General features: G+C 40.8%; 1 protein-coding gene across 1 annotated transcript in view; it reads right to left on the bottom strand.

Annotated features, from left to right (window-relative positions):
* Positions 1 to 17,708, bottom strand: part of DNAH11 (dynein axonemal heavy chain 11) — a 132,407-nt gene that overhangs the window by 94,579 nt on the left and 20,120 nt on the right. The window contains 12 exon segments of the mRNA XM_037383857.1: positions 5,775 to 5,883; positions 6,444 to 6,491; positions 6,494 to 6,584; positions 7,251 to 7,325; positions 8,761 to 8,895; positions 8,898 to 8,943; positions 9,070 to 9,140; positions 12,071 to 12,204; positions 15,525 to 15,640; positions 16,435 to 16,583; positions 16,700 to 16,858; positions 17,621 to 17,708. Coding sequence (XP_037239754.1) covers positions 5,775 to 5,883; positions 6,444 to 6,491; positions 6,494 to 6,584; positions 7,251 to 7,325; positions 8,761 to 8,895; positions 8,898 to 8,943; positions 9,070 to 9,140; positions 12,071 to 12,204; positions 15,525 to 15,640; positions 16,435 to 16,583; positions 16,700 to 16,858; positions 17,621 to 17,708 — 1,221 coding nt within the window.

Consider the following 17,708-nt stretch of genomic DNA (forward strand, 5'->3'; position numbering starts at 1 on the left):
TATCTACATATCTCAGTATGAATCCAACAGGTGAAATTAAACACACATCTGTCTAGTCCTTTACTAAAAGCTTTAATTCTGGTAGTCGTGACCCTCGTATCTCATTTTGTTGCTTGCCAGGGACTTTAGTATAGATGAAAATGTACAACCAGTAACTTTTCCCTAAGTAAACAGTTTCATCTAGAAATGGTAAATGACTCTGCACACAGTCTTGCGCTGGAGGCAGTCAGTTCCCTCTGGTCAAGTCAGCTCACTTACAGATGAGCTCTGATAGCAAAAGTACACAGTACTGCAGGCCAACAAATCAGATGCATGGACCATTGCTCTGCACCTCTTACCAGTATTAGTGAGTAGAAACCTGCATATACATATATTCACACACATGCACATATGTATTTACACCTATTTAAATAGGTAGGTAGGCGTGTATACATATTATCTGTGTTTTTCAAGCACAGTGAGATACTGTGATCATTGTCATTAACTTACCCAATCTTGAAAGAACACCTCACCAAACACGCAAATACAAGAAAGACAAAATACATCTCATAGAGTTCTCCAGGACAATCCACTGGCACATTTTCAGGGGTCAGTAAACAATCCAGCAGAGAACAGACTGCCTGCGATAAATAAATATGTGAAGAGAGCAACCTGTGAGTCTTACTGCCCAGGAAGGTGACACTGACCTCAAGAAGGAATTTAAATTTCAGTAGCGAGATTTCAATTCCTTGCTGTGCTTCATTATTGTCTAGGAGCTCCTTTCAGAGGGCAAAGAAATGAAGAGTTCTTCTGATAAAATGCAGCAAAGTACTTCATTCTACACTACTTAAAGCAAGGTATATGAAGAAGACGATGCAGTTTAGCCATGTATATAATGGCAAATTCTTAACACTCATCTTCAATAATTAGTTTTCTTCTCTCATACTAACTTATTTAGAAGCAGGCAAACAGAAGAGTTTAGAATAACAAGGTATATTAAGTAAATTTAAAATGTCAACATCTGGATGTGCAGTATCAGATCATTTATATATTAAACAAACAGAGCTCAGTTCCATTCCTTAATAATGTTTAATAATGTAGCGCCTCATTATCAGAGTACAAGAGCAACCAACACTAATGAATTTAGCAAGCATTTAATTAGAGAGAGGCAGAATGCTTGTACAGAGAGATGAAATGGCTAGCCCCAAGCTACCTAAGGCATTACTAACAGAAGCAACACATGAACTGAGAAGTCAAGGAATTACGTGCAATGCCATAAATATGCTGTATTTCTTGCTACGGCGGACTGCTGCAATACAAAACCTCTGAATCCCTGTGGGCCTCCAAAATAAGGGTCCAGGTTCAATATATAAGAGCCTCTCAAATTTCATCTCATGTATGTTTCACATATGCAGTAATTTTAAGCATTTTTTACTCCTGCATAGGATCCCATTTTTTCTCTCTCCATCTTTGAAATGCAAACTTGTGTTGACTTTTTAGAACTGTTTATGGCTGCCTTTAGTGCGATATACAAATATTACTGCACTGGCTGTAAGTCAGAAATAAGTGCCACCAGCCTTACAATATTTTTGTTTGTTCCTGCAAAGGTCATCACGCTGCGGCATTTCTAAGAGCTGTTACGACAGCCGAGCATACTGGTATATAGCTAAACTCCTTTTCCTGGACTGCATCCTTTTTTCCCAGGGAGGGCAGGGAGAAAGGACCTAGATGATGGTTTGCTCCCACTTTCAGAGGGCTGCACCACGAAAAAGCAGGGGGAGCAAGGATTCTGTATTTGTTTTATGCTGTTTGAGAACAGACCATTTAAAATACCAGTGTGTAAACTGTACACAAGACTGAAGATTATGTGACACCCAAGTTCAACATAACTTGCTGTGCAGATATCTACAGCAGTATATATATAGCCAGAAAAAGTCTGGCTCTATGCAACTGAAGACAAACAAGTAAACTTTCTCATCTGCTAGTTCTTATCACAACCAAGTCTAAAATTCCTCATCATTACGCTAAATATAGCACATGCTTCAGATTAGCAGCCAGACGCCTCTCTACGTTCCAAAGAATTAGGGAGTTTTATCCCCTGCTCATGTTCACACAGTATTAGTCAAACACAGTCTAAACTGATCATTTACTCATTCACAGCTATTGTACTTGGACAGTTTGTTGCCTGCTGCTTCCATCTCTATGCTCCTCTGCTTGAGAGATCACGTTGCTTCTCTCTGTCCTCACCAGTCCTCTGATCCTCATCACCCTAAGCAAGCAGATTGTACAGACTCACGCTGTTCAATTAAATTCTCGTACTGACAAGATTTCTCTGGGAAATACGTGCACTGAAGGCTTCTGGTCCCAGCAGCATGCAACTCTAAGACAGACAGACAGACCTGACTGAAATGCTGATGACACACTAGAATGCTGCAAAATTGAATTTTGACATGGAACAGCAGTCATGCTGCTTTTTCAAGCATTTTCAAATACAACATTTATGGTGTATTTTCATAAAAACACCAACCGACACGTCAAAAAGATTCACTTCCTACTAAAATTTGTAGGAATCATTCTGGATCAGCTCAACAAATGCAAAAGGAAAAGATCCCATTGCACTGCTTCAAGGTAATGTGTTGTGCCTTGACCAGCTAAATTCCCATTTATGCATGGAAACTCATATTCTTTATAAAATATTGTTCTCCTAATTAATTTGCATGAATATATCTATGAATAGACATAAAACGAGTTAAAAGAGAAGTACTGTGATCCAAAGGAGCAAGAGAAATGAAAAGCCAAGCTATTATATATATTAACTACATACTGTTAAGTGTCCTTAACAGTATCAGACAGTGACAATTATTAAAAAGCTGTCAGAGAACAGTAGCCAAGTTACTCAGCTCTTGCTACTGCCAGATCTCATTACAAAAAGCAGATGGTCAGTTCACTGCTTGTATGGGGCTTGCGTGACAAGGTTTTGGTAGCGGTGGGGGCTACAGGGGTGTCTTCTGTTAGAAGATGCCAGAAGCCTCCCCTGTGTCTGATGGAGCAATGCCAGCTGACTCCAAGACAGCCCCACCGCTGGCCAAGGCGGAGCCCATCAGCAATGATGGAGGTGCCTCTGGGACAACAGATTCAAGAAGGGGGGAACACTGCTGCAAAACAGCAGCCCGAGAGAGGAGTGAGACTATGGGAGAGAGAGATAAGACAGACACCAAGGTCGGTGCAGAAGGAGGGGGCAGAGGTGTTCCAGGCACCAGAGCAGAGATTCCCCTGCAGCCCCTGGTGAAGCCCACGGAGACGCAGGCTGTGCCCCTCAGCTCATGGAGGTTAACGATGGGGCAGATCCCCACCTGCAGCCCATGCAGGACCCCACACTGGAGTAGGTGGATGCCCGAAGGAGGCTGCGACCCCCTGGGAAGCCACATTGGAGCAGGGTTCTGGCAGGACCCATGGCCCCATGGAGAGAGGAGCCCGGGCTGGAGCAGGTTTTCTGGCAGGACCCGTGACCCCACAGGGGATCCATGCTGGAGCTGCCTGTTCCTGAAGGACTGCACCCCATGGAAGGACTCACGCTGGAGCAGTTTGTGAAGAACTGCAGCCCGTGGGAAGGACTCACGTTGGAGAAGTTAATGGAGAACTGTCTCCCATGGGAGGGACTCCACGCTGGAGCAGGGAAAGAGTGTGAGGAGGAAGGAGCAGCAGAGTCAACATGTGATGAACTGACCACAACTGCCATTCCCTGTCCCCCTGTACCACTCAGGGGGAGGAGATAGAGAAATCGGGAGTGAGATTGAGCCTGGGAAGAAGGGAAGGGCGGGTGGAAGCTGTTGTAAGACAGAATTATAGAATCATTTAGATTGGAAAAGACCTTTGAGACCAAGTAGTCCAACCATCAACCCACGACTGCCAAGTCCATCACTAAACCACATCACTAAGCACCGTATCTACACATTTTTTAAATACCTTCAGGGATGGTGACTCCACCACATCCCTAGACAGCCCATTTCAATGCTTGACCACCCTTTCAGTGAAGAAAACTTTTCCTAATATCCAATCTAAACCTCCCCTGGCACAACTTGAGGCCACTTCCTCCTGTCCTGTCACTTGTTACCTGGGAGAAGAGACCTGCCCCCATCTGCCTACAACCTCATTCCAGGTAGTTGTAGAAAGCCAGGAGAACCCCACTGAGTCTCCTCCAGGCTAAACGACCCCAGTTCCCTCAGCTGCTCCTTGTAAAACTTGTTCTCTAGACTCTTCACCAGCTTCACTGCCCTTCCTTGGACACACTCCAGCATGTCTATGTCCCCCTTGAAGTGAGGGGCCCAAAAGTGAAGTATACATAGTAGGGGGAAATAAAATATTTAATCGATGGGTGAAATTTTCCTGTCTGCATATTTGAGAATATATATGGCCACCAACTAAATCATTCCACTATCAGAATAGAAACTAGAAGGAAGAATCAATACCAATATAATGAAGTCTATTCCCATTAATCTTCAAGATGGATCTTAAAAATGTTAATTATCATAATCAGACAGTCACAGATCCCACCTCAGGTACTGGGTGTTCAGACAGAGGACACCAGCTCTGGATACTGCAGCTGGGGCAGCGGTACATGGTGCACCTCAAATAGCAGCCGCATGACCCGAGTCATAGGCACACGTTCACTCCCGTAAGGGTCAGAACCTAGAAATCATCAGTAAATTGTTCAGCAAAAGCAAACAAAGATACACTAACAGGAATACGATGAGGGCGATCACATGCTTATTATAGCCCCCAAAGGAGCAAGGATTCCCTGCAACACCATGCACAAATGCCATTTCTCAAATGTAGCTCAACAAACTTGATTCAAACATGGCTATAGTCTTTTTTCTACTTTAGAAACACCTAGAAAGACAAATTCAAAAGATTTTACTTGATCTTGTATGAGTTTCTGACATCTAATTCATTCAAAAGATGACCAGCCTGTTTCGCCAACGTGAGTTCTGGAAGCTGTTCAAAGCCGGGGAGGGACAGCCTCTCTCAGCGGCAATGGAAACACACAGAAACCGGTTCAGAACAGGAGCCTGCGCTTGGGCACCCTGAGAGGTCCCTTGGGAAAGCCCCTTTCTGTTCACGAGCTGAAGTCAGGCTGCGTGGCCAGCCCCAGGCAGACCCCTTGCTGAGTAACTGGAGGCTGCCACCAGATAGCTTTAAGTTCTTAAGACAGGAAAGCTTAAGAGAATGGACTAGAATGGGCTAAACTACAGTCACCTTCCAAGGTTACATTCAGATTATTTGGATTTCATTACATTACAGTGCTTCGGACAGCCAAAAAAATTAGTTTAGCTGTATAATTACTAAAATAGGAATAAGATGTCTGGATACTACTGCTAGCTCTTAAACTGACTTATTTACATTTCCTAACACTAGCTTTCCTTAGTACAGTGATGTGATGTCTTCATTCATGGAATCTTAAATCTATTTTACTGAGAGGCTTTCAAAACACCAGTTTCAATAATCTTATGACTGACATCTTGAATTACATCAACTCATACACTAGGAGGCACAATCACCCTTATATGCAGGGTACTTTAAGTCTTTTTGTTGTACAAAATAAGCAAGACATAATGTGCTAGTCAGATGCTAAAATATTACTTAGCAATAGTGAAAACAAAAGAAATTACAAAATTAGAAGAAAAAAGGAATGCATACTGCAAAACTACCTCCAGAAAAATAAAGGAAGAGGAAAATGTGAAAACAGGTAGAAGGAGAAGCCACTGTACTTGCTTCTCAGTTGCTCGCCTTTTTATCATCCGAAAGTGTTGACCAACTTAAGCCACATAGGGTCTATATACCCATCTAAAACTAAACATTTTGGCCCCTCATGGGTATCTTGGGCTCTCAGAAGAGATGACAGATCTGCAGATTATATTACAGCAGAATCCCATCACTGTAGTGCTTAACTAACACCACCACAGCAATTAAAGCTTCAGAAGACTTGGCGCATCACTGAAACAAGAAGCTTTTGTAGTATCAAAACCAGGCTTTTTTCCTTTGCTTGCTTATTAGGTGGTTATTCCAGATAAAATAAAAAAGTATTTTCAGTGAACACCTGACACAGCAAAATGAGTGCATTTCATATAATAACAACCTATTTCTGTTTCGGTTACAGGAGAGTATGTCATTAGTCTTAATAATATGGGTGAAATATGGAAGTTTTCATGGGTCTGAGGAGAGAATAATTTGCCCTTTGAAGCAGATGAATCGGCATTGTTTGGGCTTTCTGCCTGCTAGCATCCTGCCCTGCCTCCAGTCTTTCCACAGGCATCAGTGTTCTGCACCCACATCTCATTGCAGCAAAACACAGAAAACTGCAAGAATTTGGTCTCTAACACCTTCTCTGAATTCTGGCATTGACCATTTCTGACTGAGAAAGATGCCTACAGGAATAGGCCTTAGTAAGAACACATGTTACTTGCCATCTTTCCATTCTCAGGTTGCATGGTGTACAAAACCAAAAACCAAACAGCTGTCAGAACTTTTGGATTAAAGTCATTCCAAACAGGCTTTTTTATTTTTTTTTCCATGTTCACATACATGTGATGCAGAACTTTCAGCACCTGAAGAGGAGGCACAGGCAGCATGGGAGTGACACAGTTTTGACACAATAGGCTTCTTTTGTCTTTTTTTCCTGAATTGGGTCTCTGACTGCAAATCCCTGCACTCAGTCAACTGTTCACCTTGATTTACTCACACCTCTGTGCTAGTCTAGTCCCAAATTTCCGTTAAGCCTAAGGATAGGAAAGGAGACTCCTGTTCTGGAACAGCTGTACTCTGCAGACGATTCTAATAGAAAGTGTTAAATGGGGAATAAAATCCATGCAGCTGCCAACATTTAGTAGCAGAAATGGGCAAGCGTTACCATTAGAAGTATTTGTCTAGTGTTTTGGCAATATATTCCACTATTTCTGTCTAGAAGCCGAATTAAACCATCCTGCTTTTCCTTCCAGAACAAAGTATTACTCAGTCTATCTGTCAAATTGAATGCTCATTACTTGGTGTCACGATTAATTTTCCTTTGGGACATGCAAACAACACATAAAATGCAGAACTTGCATACAACTTTTGAGCTTTGCCCTTGTACATCAGGTGGCTGGCTGGCCTGAACTGCATATTATTACACTGCAGCCTAAGGCGAAGGCAATAGGTAGAATGTTTTCTGCAAGAACCATGGAAATTTCTTTGCTGCGTAAGACAGAACACGTGCTGCATAGCTAGGCAGGTGCCTTACTCCTTCCAGTCCTCACATTTCTGATCATAACACAGTGACACACTGCCAGTAGCTCTTCCAGCTGAAGAACCTACCACACAAGGGATACACCGCGAGCACCATTCCTCTCCTGTTGCCCTACTTATTACAGAGACACAGTTATTAACAAAAAATTCTCCCCCCCTCCATGTTCCTTTAACGGGAAAAATAGGACTTACACCTCCTCAGCAGATTTGCATCAGCTGAGCTCATGTTGCATCAAGCAACATTGTTTGTCTCCCAGAAAATGGAAAGAGAATTGGCTTAAATTAACGAATACAGTTACCTCAACAAGTAAGAACAAATCCTGTTCTGCTGGAGAACCATACAGTCCAGTGGGATTGTGCCAACCCAGGGATACAGAACACATCGCAATTTTGCCATCACTTTAGCAGAGTGAATTCCACACTCAGAACAGTTGTGCAGCTATAATTTGGTAAAATACAAAATCAGTCCACTAAAGTAATACATTTCTTCCAAAGAAATAGTTCTGTGAGCCACAGAACAAAAATGGCTTGGCTGCTTACAGATTTCTGTCTTAGCAAAGAGCATCCACACTGATTTTCTAAAGTCGAACAGGAACACGCCCATGTTCCTCAGCGCTCATCTTCGGATTCACCCAGTTAGCACGAATCAAAGTTAGCAGGCTGATTGCAAAGTTCATAATGCCCCAAGGTATAGCATGTTGTCTTTCACCATTCTGTCAGGATAACGGAACAAGGTAAGAGAAGAGCAGAAAATCCTTTATAAATCCTGAGATCAGTCACATTTAACTAACCCAGTTATTTCAGTTTCCAATATACCTTAACAAAGGTAAGGAGTGTGCTGTCGCATACAGCAAATGTGGATGTTCCTTGAAGGAGGGTGGGAATATACTTTCTAGTAGTGCTAACAGGCACACCTTTTATTTGGTCCGGATACTAAACCGGCATTTCTGTTCCACCTTTTCAACCTGTCTGTAATTCAAACTAAATCTAGTGTTTAAATTTAGCTTATTGACTACTAATCCTTTTAACTATACATGCATACATACATGTACATGCATGTTTTTAATGCGCATAAGCACAATGTGCAGTATACTATATGGAAATACCAGAACACACAAAATTCATATGTAGCCGTGCACATTCCAAAGCCATGCTTTCTGATTTATATGTTTTTGCTCCCTTACTCTTTTTTCCTCCCTATAAATAATCACCAATGATTAATTTGCTACCAAGTACAAATGCTGGGTACTGAACATAAACAAACATGTTTGTCACTGTAGACAGCTTTTTTGAACAGGATACGTTTCCTTACGGGCATATTTATCATACTGAGGAGTATTACTGCCATAACAAAATGCCTTTGAAATACCGAGACACTGAGGACACCTTATCAATACTGTAACATACTCAAAAATAACCTTCATGTCTAATACAACCCATTTGCAATTATTTTGATTGAAATTCTTAAGGGGAGTAATTAAAGGCAATGAATTCTTTTACTTCGAGAATAAAGCTCTGTTCAGGCTGAGAGTGAAGCTCCAGGGTAGATTGTTTAACCATCTGTTCAAATTTCAGGTTCCTCTTCCTCGGAACATCCAGAGCTGGAAACAGGTCACTGATCAGACCCGTGAAACTCAGGATATATCACCTGTCACTATTTTAAGCAACTGAAGTCTCTTCAGGCTTGCAAAAGCACCGGGAAAAGGATAGTAAACTACAATTCACGAGAGCATTAAATCCTTCTCTTTTTAAGATTCTGTTTTTATTCAAAGGCAAAACACCAGATGCACCTCCTTAGATGCTTTAAACGAAGATTTTACCTGACCTTCAGGTCTGTTCTTGTCTCCTCGTTTCAGTGAGCCGGCAACTACCAAAACTGACTTGAAGCACAAAGTCCCTGCTCACAATGGTCCTGTGAAAACATTTTAACTAGTCATGTTAGCACAGAAAATAAAAGTGGTAGTGTTTACAGAGAAAACATTCAGTTTACACATAGAGTAAAATGACACTTTTTTTATTCCCTTGTCGTCTTGCACTGGCTTTAGACCAGTAAAGAAACAACAAAACAGGGCGAAATGTATATATCTATCTATTTTTTCGTATTCTACCACTTCATTCCTTATTTTTAAATGATAACATTTGCACCATCAAGTATTATTGTATTCATTGCAACTATACCTCTATGATGAAACAAGGCAAGCAAAAGGCTGCCAAGCTTCTCCTAACTTGACTTGATGCTAGCAATGCTTCTCTGTTTCCAAAAGAGAAGACTGGACAGACTACAAATATATTTTGCACCCAGCTCCAACACCAACGTTAAAGGAAGAAAGAAACAGCGAAGTCAGCCTAGAAGAAAAGCCTAGAAACATTTGGTCAGTGAAGGGCAGAGAAAAAGCCCGTAACCTCGACCAGGCCCTGTCGGTGGGAAGGCAGATATCCAACACAGAAGGCACAAGTTTTCCATCACACGTACGCTCTTCAGTCCCTCTTCCTCCTTTTTCCAGAGCTGTGTAAGAGCTCACCTCTTTCCCCCTCCTTCTTTGGTAACACACAAATAGGAGGAGTTTGAACCACTTTTGAGATTTAAACAATTTGAACAGCACCCCAATAAAACATTTTGCAATTTGAAGCGGTCTGTCATGAGGTTACAGCTCTCTAAACGTAAGGTTGCACCTACGCTTCAATGTGTTCTTGCAGCTCACAGAGATACCAGAGGGTTAATTCCGGCATAACCAGCAGTGGGACCGGCTACTATAAGGGCAGCTGGCTAAGTATGGATAACCAGCTCCTCCCTGACCTCTGTGCTGCTGCAGCCAGGAGTTACACAGCCACCATCTCTCCACCTCAGCATGCATCACTCCCCTTGTGATGTTCTACAGTTTCCTCGGGGTGTGCACACCACCCCTCCCTTCCAAAAATCTCTCTGGGGGTGTAACCACCCTGCTGTCAGCACCCAAACTGACCACCAGTCAGGCAGGATTTGAGAACATTTGCTGCAACCACACCTAAAACTTCAATATAAACACAGCCTACTTAGTATTATCATCCAAACAAAAAAGAAAAAAGAAAAAAAGGAAAAAAACGCCACCAAAACAGTAGCAAACTCACAATTTAACAATATACAATTTTTAAAGTTGACACATTACTATCCTCTTCCATGACAGTGACACTATAATTGTGAATCAAATGCACTAAACAGATCACAAAGAATTAAAAATAAGAAGCCATTTTCAACATCAGAACAGTTCATCATCAGTAAGAAAAATGGCCATTATTTTCTAAGGTACTAAAGATGCTGAGTGTCTGCAATGAAAACGAATCTCCACATTTTAGAAATGGTACACCTAGGCAAAGAAGTTAAACATAGAGCCGATTAGGAAAATAGGAAATTTAGGAATATGCTGGGCTTTTGCTTAGATTTAGGAAAGATTTCATTTTATTATTTTTTTTTACCAAATTTTTTATTGGTTTGCTGTCTGATGGGCTGTTGAAGAGCAAGCTATGCATCTTTACACCAGCCTGCTGTGCTGATTATCCAGTGTACAAGGACTTTAAGACATCCAGACTATTTGCCATGGTATGACAGGACCACAAGTCCCTTCCTTCACAGCATAAGCACTGGAAGCCCTGACAACCCTGTTCTGAAGGAGTTTTCATAGCCTAGGAACCTCATGCCCCAAAGGTATGTTGAAAGTCCTGAAAGCCCCAACACTGGACCATTATTTTCAGAGCTCTCTGAATTGCTGTACATTTTCTGCAGCAGCCCACAATTTTTGTCAAAGGGATTTGATTTCTCCCATTTCCATTAAAAGTAAAACAAGTAGGATTTTAAAAGTAAACAAACAAGAACATTCTACCTTCAAATTATGTTGTTATTATTACTATTAATAATATTGAAGCGGCAAACAATGCTATAAATGATTTTCCTGAATTCAGAAAATGACTCCAGGACAAAGTAATCGTTAGAGTTGAGGAATCCTTGTTCTAGTAAAGCAGACAATATCTTAAGAGATATGATGTTTAAAATAATTCTCTCTAGGTACATTGCAAGATTGTGTCAGGAAAAATTGGCACTGAGAGATAATTTCAAAATTATGCAGGTGTGAAAACAGTTGCTTTTGCTTTCATGATGGCCCTACTTGTTAGAGTTTACATCTTAAGGTTGAAACGTTCTCCAAGATCTTGTTCCACTAATAAAATGAATATTAAGAAAGTCTTGTGAAAGTTTATACAGTTTGAAATGAGTAAATAGCACATATACAGGGAAGGAATTATAAGCCTTCCAAGTTTTACAAGTTGGACATTTTAAAGATAACTATTCTGAATATTAATTATTTCCAGTAGAATAATTATTTAGCAATGCTTTATTTCTATTTTTCAAACATATCTCCACTGTATTTACTGGGGAAAGTTTAGAGGAATATTCACCGAAATAGAACACATTATTTGTTTTTCAGAAGATTTCCTACTTTGCTATAAGGTTTTTGTCTTCTCTAACAGATAGTTTTATAAGAAATACAGGTATTACACAACAGTACCATGTAGTTCAGCCATCCCAGGTATGAAGCAGTAATATACAATTGTTTAATGCAGAATTAACGCACTACCAATGTCCCAAGATCAGAGGGAAGGGCGCTTTCTTGTAAATTTGTATCAATTTAATAAGGATGGACATATGATTTAAAGTGCCTTCAAAATGAAAGATAAGACCACGTACATTAAAAAAAAATTATTATCATAAAACATCCAGCCTTCACGAGTATGTGTTAACTAACACTTATCAAACCCATAAGCCCAAAGAGATGCTCACTGATTCAGAAAGTTCCCTGCAGAGAGTGTACACAATAAACTTCCTGGCTAACAGACACGCGTCAATAAACCCTCCAGCAACCAACATAATTTCAGAGATCAATTCAACATCAGGGATACCTGTGGCACAGGGTCCAAGGAAGAAAACAAACCCCATAATCCAAATACACAGATTAGTATTTAAACATGGTAAGGGTAAGTCACTTAAATCAAATGACTGATGTGTGCAAACATTTTTAAAAACAGAGCTCAAGAGAGTCACAATTAAGAGTGCCAGTCAAAGCTAACAAGTACCTTATTTCAAAGTAAAAAGGAGCTAATTAGGCACTGTTGATTGTTAGTATTCAGTAACATTGCTGCACACAAAGAAGGCAGCTGAGCAACACAGGGCTTGTAGGACAGGTACTACCCAACCTTGGCGCAGGCACAGTCTGCAGCAGCGTCACTTGCCACCACCGACCAGAGGACACCGTCGGCAGCTGTACTGGGTCTGCATGTCAAGTGCAGTGCCATGCCACTGCTAAAACGCCATCGTTTTTTAAAGGACTTCGATCTTTGGAAGGCTTTAATGCTTTTACATGAAGCTATGGTTGGTTTGGGAGATTTTGCTGTTTGTTTCTTTTATTAAATATAACTGTTAGTTCAAACTTTTAGAATAAAGCCACAGCCATTTTAACGATACCCGAAAAATCTCCAATTCAAAAAGTAACACAAAGCAGCAATGCAAAGGCTAAACAATTCCCTCATTAAAAATCACTACTTAAGTTACATAGTAGCAGAGAAGAGATCTTGAATTTTATGTTCAGGTCAGTTACAAACCAGCAAACTTGTGCCTCAGAGCACTTTTCTTACTACTGACAAATACAAAGATTTCTTTTGTTCCCCATTCATACTTAAATATGACAAAATGAAGACCAGTGGTTTAGTCCAGCAGTATATTTCTGACAGAAATCAGTAACATACAGTCAAGAAAAAGGGTAAGCACCCTTCTGTTGAACAATATTAAAGGAAACTGTTCCCTAAGAAGCATTTCTTCATAAGCCCAAACAGAGGCTGCTATATGCATTGCAGTTAATTATAAAAAATTATATGCTCTTCTACCTACCATAACCAATACCCTTCTTACAAATACAATAACTGCTTGCACAAGAAATATCAAGCTAGTAGTATTTAATAGATCTTCTCTCCCTTGTTAGATTTTATTAGGTGGCAAACATGTGGAGTCAATGCTTTACCAGTCACCTCCTGCCTTTCCCGTGTGCTGTACGATGGCTAAGAGCTACTGCCGACATCTGCTGCAGGGCTGTACTCCAGAGTCCCGAACACAGCAATTCACAGGTTAATTCCAAAGGCTTTTTATTTTACATGACAACCAAGTCAAGGTAACACTTCAGCTCTATGTAGCGAGTATATTTTGAAAATTTAAAAAAAGCAACCAAGACCAAAAGGAAACCAGAACAGAGAGCACATCAAATAAAGCAGTAATTCAACTTTATCTTTCAGTAGAGAAATTGTTAATTAATATTATTTCATATCCCTTCCTTTTTTCTTCCCAAATAAAAAAAAGGAACAACAAAACTAATGAAACTAACAAAAATAAATCACATACATTTTCCATCCTCTTGTAGTCCACTGACAGAGAAAATGCCTGGTAGCAACACAGAGTGATGCCTCCTGCTTTTTTCTCAAATTCCACGCCTAGCTGGTTGCTGAAGACGTGGCCGCCAGAGCAGGTGACCGCCAGAAAGCAGAACGGGTGGCAGCCACGCCGCACCGACACGGGCGGATGGGCTCCCCGCCACCCCATCCTCCTCTGAGCAAGTTCTGAACCGAGGGGCTGCCCGACAGCTTTGGTGCGTACCAACCCTGCTTTGCCTTGAAGAGTTCTTAGATGGCAATTGACGACAAGACTTCACAAAGCAATAGCTAAGTTGTGAAATATTAAAAAAAGAACTTAAGGGGAAGCGGGATGCACCTCTCAGGGTCTCCCTCCAATGTTTGCTAAGACCCAACTAATACAGTCTTATTCAGCAACAGTCTTTGCAGAGGCACGCGAATTCAAATCCTAACCTCCTCCCTATAAACAGACGTTACTTACTGCTTGTTACAAATGGTTGCAATTTAGGCTCAAAGAACAAGAAAGCTCATTGCTGCTGTTGCCCCAGCCAACAATCTGAAGCAGGACACTTGGCTGGCGAGGGGATGAGGTGTGCCTGAGAAAACAGCTTTCTAACTTTATCAGACTGTGTGTCTTCCCACAGTAAAATCACGAAGGAGTATGGGTGTCAGGAATTCCATGGCTAAAGCAGAAATAATCAAATACACCAAAACCTTGATGTATTTTTAATACAGAAGAAAGTAGTACCTGTGTTTCAACTTGCTCACAGAAGCAACAGTGATGCCTGGTTCTGCTCTAAGTTTCTATCTTTTAAAAACCAAAGGGATTTACTGCTCAGAGCAGCAGATCCCAGACAGCATGTCTATACCTGCGCCTCCCCAGACAGCCCGGCAATGCCTGGCTTGCCCCATTGAACTTCAATATGTTGAGAAATGGAATCACAGAATCTTTTTTTTCTCAAGTTTTGATTAAATCAGTGAAAAGTGTTCATGCAAGAGCAAGGATTTCAAGTGACAACTTTTTTTTCAAGCAAGCCCTGCACCATTTAAGTCAAAGACCATTACCACGTAGTCCACAGTGCATCTCCAACACTTTGTCAGGATAAATTGGCATCATTTTACCACCCATCATGCCAGAGTAACCGCTTGTGGAATTAATTCACTCTCTGAAACACCACTTTGATACAAACTCACCGCGCACGGCAGGCAAAATACAGATCTTTCAAATTCAAAACTTTCTTCCTTGAAATATTAATGTTAAGATATAAAGTATAAGTATGTACTTCAAGAAAAAGATAATGGACTGTCCTACAGTGTCCAAAAGTATATGATTTTTTATGCTGTGCACTATACTTTTCACAGCTTCTCAACAATTACATATTGAGTATCTTACTAGGTTGAAGTATGCGGTTTCATTTTCAACTGGTAGTTATGAAACATCTACGAACACTTGCATGCCCGCACCCTTGGAAGGCTGTGATAGCTACAGGCTTGTCAAATGGTCATTTTGCTAGGTTAAGCCAGCTGTGAGGATTCCCGTTTACCACAAAACTGTGAATATTCTTGCACGTATTTTAGGCACATTCTATGTGTTCACAGGTACCTTAAATTTTTTAGATTTAAAAAAGGCAAGATTTTCATTTGATCTCCCCTGCCATTACGGTGTACAGGCAGGTACAACGCAAATATTGATTTTTTTTTTTTTCACAGAAATTCTGACGCAAAAAGAAACTGCATTTCATGGCACAGCAAGATGAGTAACATTAGGTGGGATATGTACTCTAGATGTAGACTTGATATATTAGTATACAATAAAAGTATACTATAGCATGCTTGCCTGAACAGAACTCTGAGGTTTTCAGATAATTCTGTCCGACCTGCATATCCTGGGTTCATGCTAATAAATCTTCCAGCTGACGACTTCCATCTAGTGTTTTCACCAAAGAATAAAAACATCTGTTACAAGAAAGATAACGCTCAGAAAAACTTTACAGTCGCATTAGATGTGAACAACTGCATCATACAAGGCCAGCCATCAGGGTCAGATGACAAGGGTGCATCTGGGCTTGGATCCCATCTCTCACGATGGCCAAAAGCAAATACCTAGGGAAGTTTACCAGAGCTGAGCAAACAGAGGCACTACCTTGGCGGGCAACAGTGTTTAGTGATCTGTGGCTCCTCCGGCCAGCACTGAACTTAAAAGGAAAAGACTGAAAGACTGGACTGAGCAACAAAGAATGCATATGGGTGAAGTATGTCAATAGGAGGAATTATCATTTGAAATGTAGAATAAATGAGACTGGTAGGGATTTGGTGCATTTGAAAAGGCCAGAAGACAGCACTGAGTAAAGGAAGCGGAGGAAGGAGAACATGGGACAGGGGAAACACAAGGCATGCCTCAAAAGCACCAAGAAACCCTGGAACTCCTGGGAGTCTCTTTCTTGCAAAGCTGGATCCTGCCAAACTTCTCACCCACATGATGCAATGATTTCACATGGTGGGACTTGAACAGTATCAGAGTTTCCACTGCAAAGCTTTAATTGAATTCCTGTAGTTCACTCGCTTTTACTGCTACATTTTGAAGAGAAAGTTATTGTAAGGTAGTATATTACACAGGTGATGTAGTGTTACCATCTACTCTCTCACCGCATTTATAAAGGGTTGCAGAGGAACTTTGGGAAGAAGATTTTACTGGTTTAGTATTTAAGCCTGCAAAGGACAATAAAGAAGTACTGCTAAAATAATCACTTCTTTTTCTTGTTCCTAATAGCATCACAAATAGAATTTACCTGTACTGCCACCACTAACAGAACTTCCACTGAGATGCAATGGAATTCATCAAAGCATCCCCTTAAGCTCCTGTCTGGACCAAACCTTTTTTAGATATTCCCTACAGACTAAAATCAAAAGTGGAAGTTTTGATGTTTTTTCTTGAAAGTGACAATTTCCAATGTGTGTCATAACAAAAAGAAACCAAACAACAACTTCCACACTGCTTAGTAGAACATCTCACCTTGTAATCCATCTGCTCAGAACAGTAGGAGACATATGCCATCACCCCAAGGGCATGGCCCTGATCTGTGGTGGTCTCTGTTCTACCTGTGCCAGCTGGTTCTGCAGGAGCACCGCTCACTGTGAGGCGGGGAGACTGGGTTACAGTAACGTACCACCGTAACATCAGAAACGTGATTGTTAGCATTGCTAGGGACACGTACAATGGCAGGAGGTTTCATGGGTGATTTATTCTGAGACTCTCCTCTCATCATAATTTAATGTCCTAAACCACAAATTTACCTTATTCATGCAAAATCATGATGTGACACTACCTGGAAAACACTTATTTCAGATATGAAAACCAGCTACGTCAACATTTTTTAGCAAGAAGGATTATCTTATCAGTGGCCACACAGGACAGGAATCAGGAGGCTGTAGCTGCTGCTTTGCCTGTTTCAAGGACTTGAGCCCCAGAACTGTCCCCTCCTGCTGAGGGTCAGTAAGCACTAAGCCAGCCAGGGTTGCTAGGCGCATCTTTGGATCACCGACGTTGACAAGAAATTCCCTTCTGGAGCCAAAACATCTCCAGGAAAAAAAAAGTACTTGTTTGGACTTTACACACACACAAAAAAAATTTTGCTGAAAACTCCTGATTAACCTTAGTATAGATCACACATATTCTTCTTCAGACTAGACATGGAATATAAACATGAAGTTATGCAAGAAATATTTCAGTTATTTTAAAAGTAATAGACATTAAAATCATACCATTACTTAAGTATGCACACCTACATGCATACACATGCTCAAAGATATTGTCTTAATAACCTTATAAAATACATACGAGGTATGAAAGAACACTGAATTTCTATAAAACATTTAACTTTTTATTCAGTGAAACCAATAAAGCAGACACTGTTATTAGCAACAGTCATTACCTGTCAGTCAAAGGTGTAATAACTAGCCGAGGGGTATTTCCTCAAGTTCTCGTAAAAGTATGAAACTGAGCATCGTAAATGTTGGCAAAA

Source organism: Falco rusticolus, chromosome 4 (assembly GCF_015220075.1).
Source record: "Falco rusticolus isolate bFalRus1 chromosome 4, bFalRus1.pri, whole genome shotgun sequence".
Classification (NCBI taxonomy): Eukaryota; Metazoa; Chordata; class Aves; order Falconiformes; family Falconidae; genus Falco; species Falco rusticolus.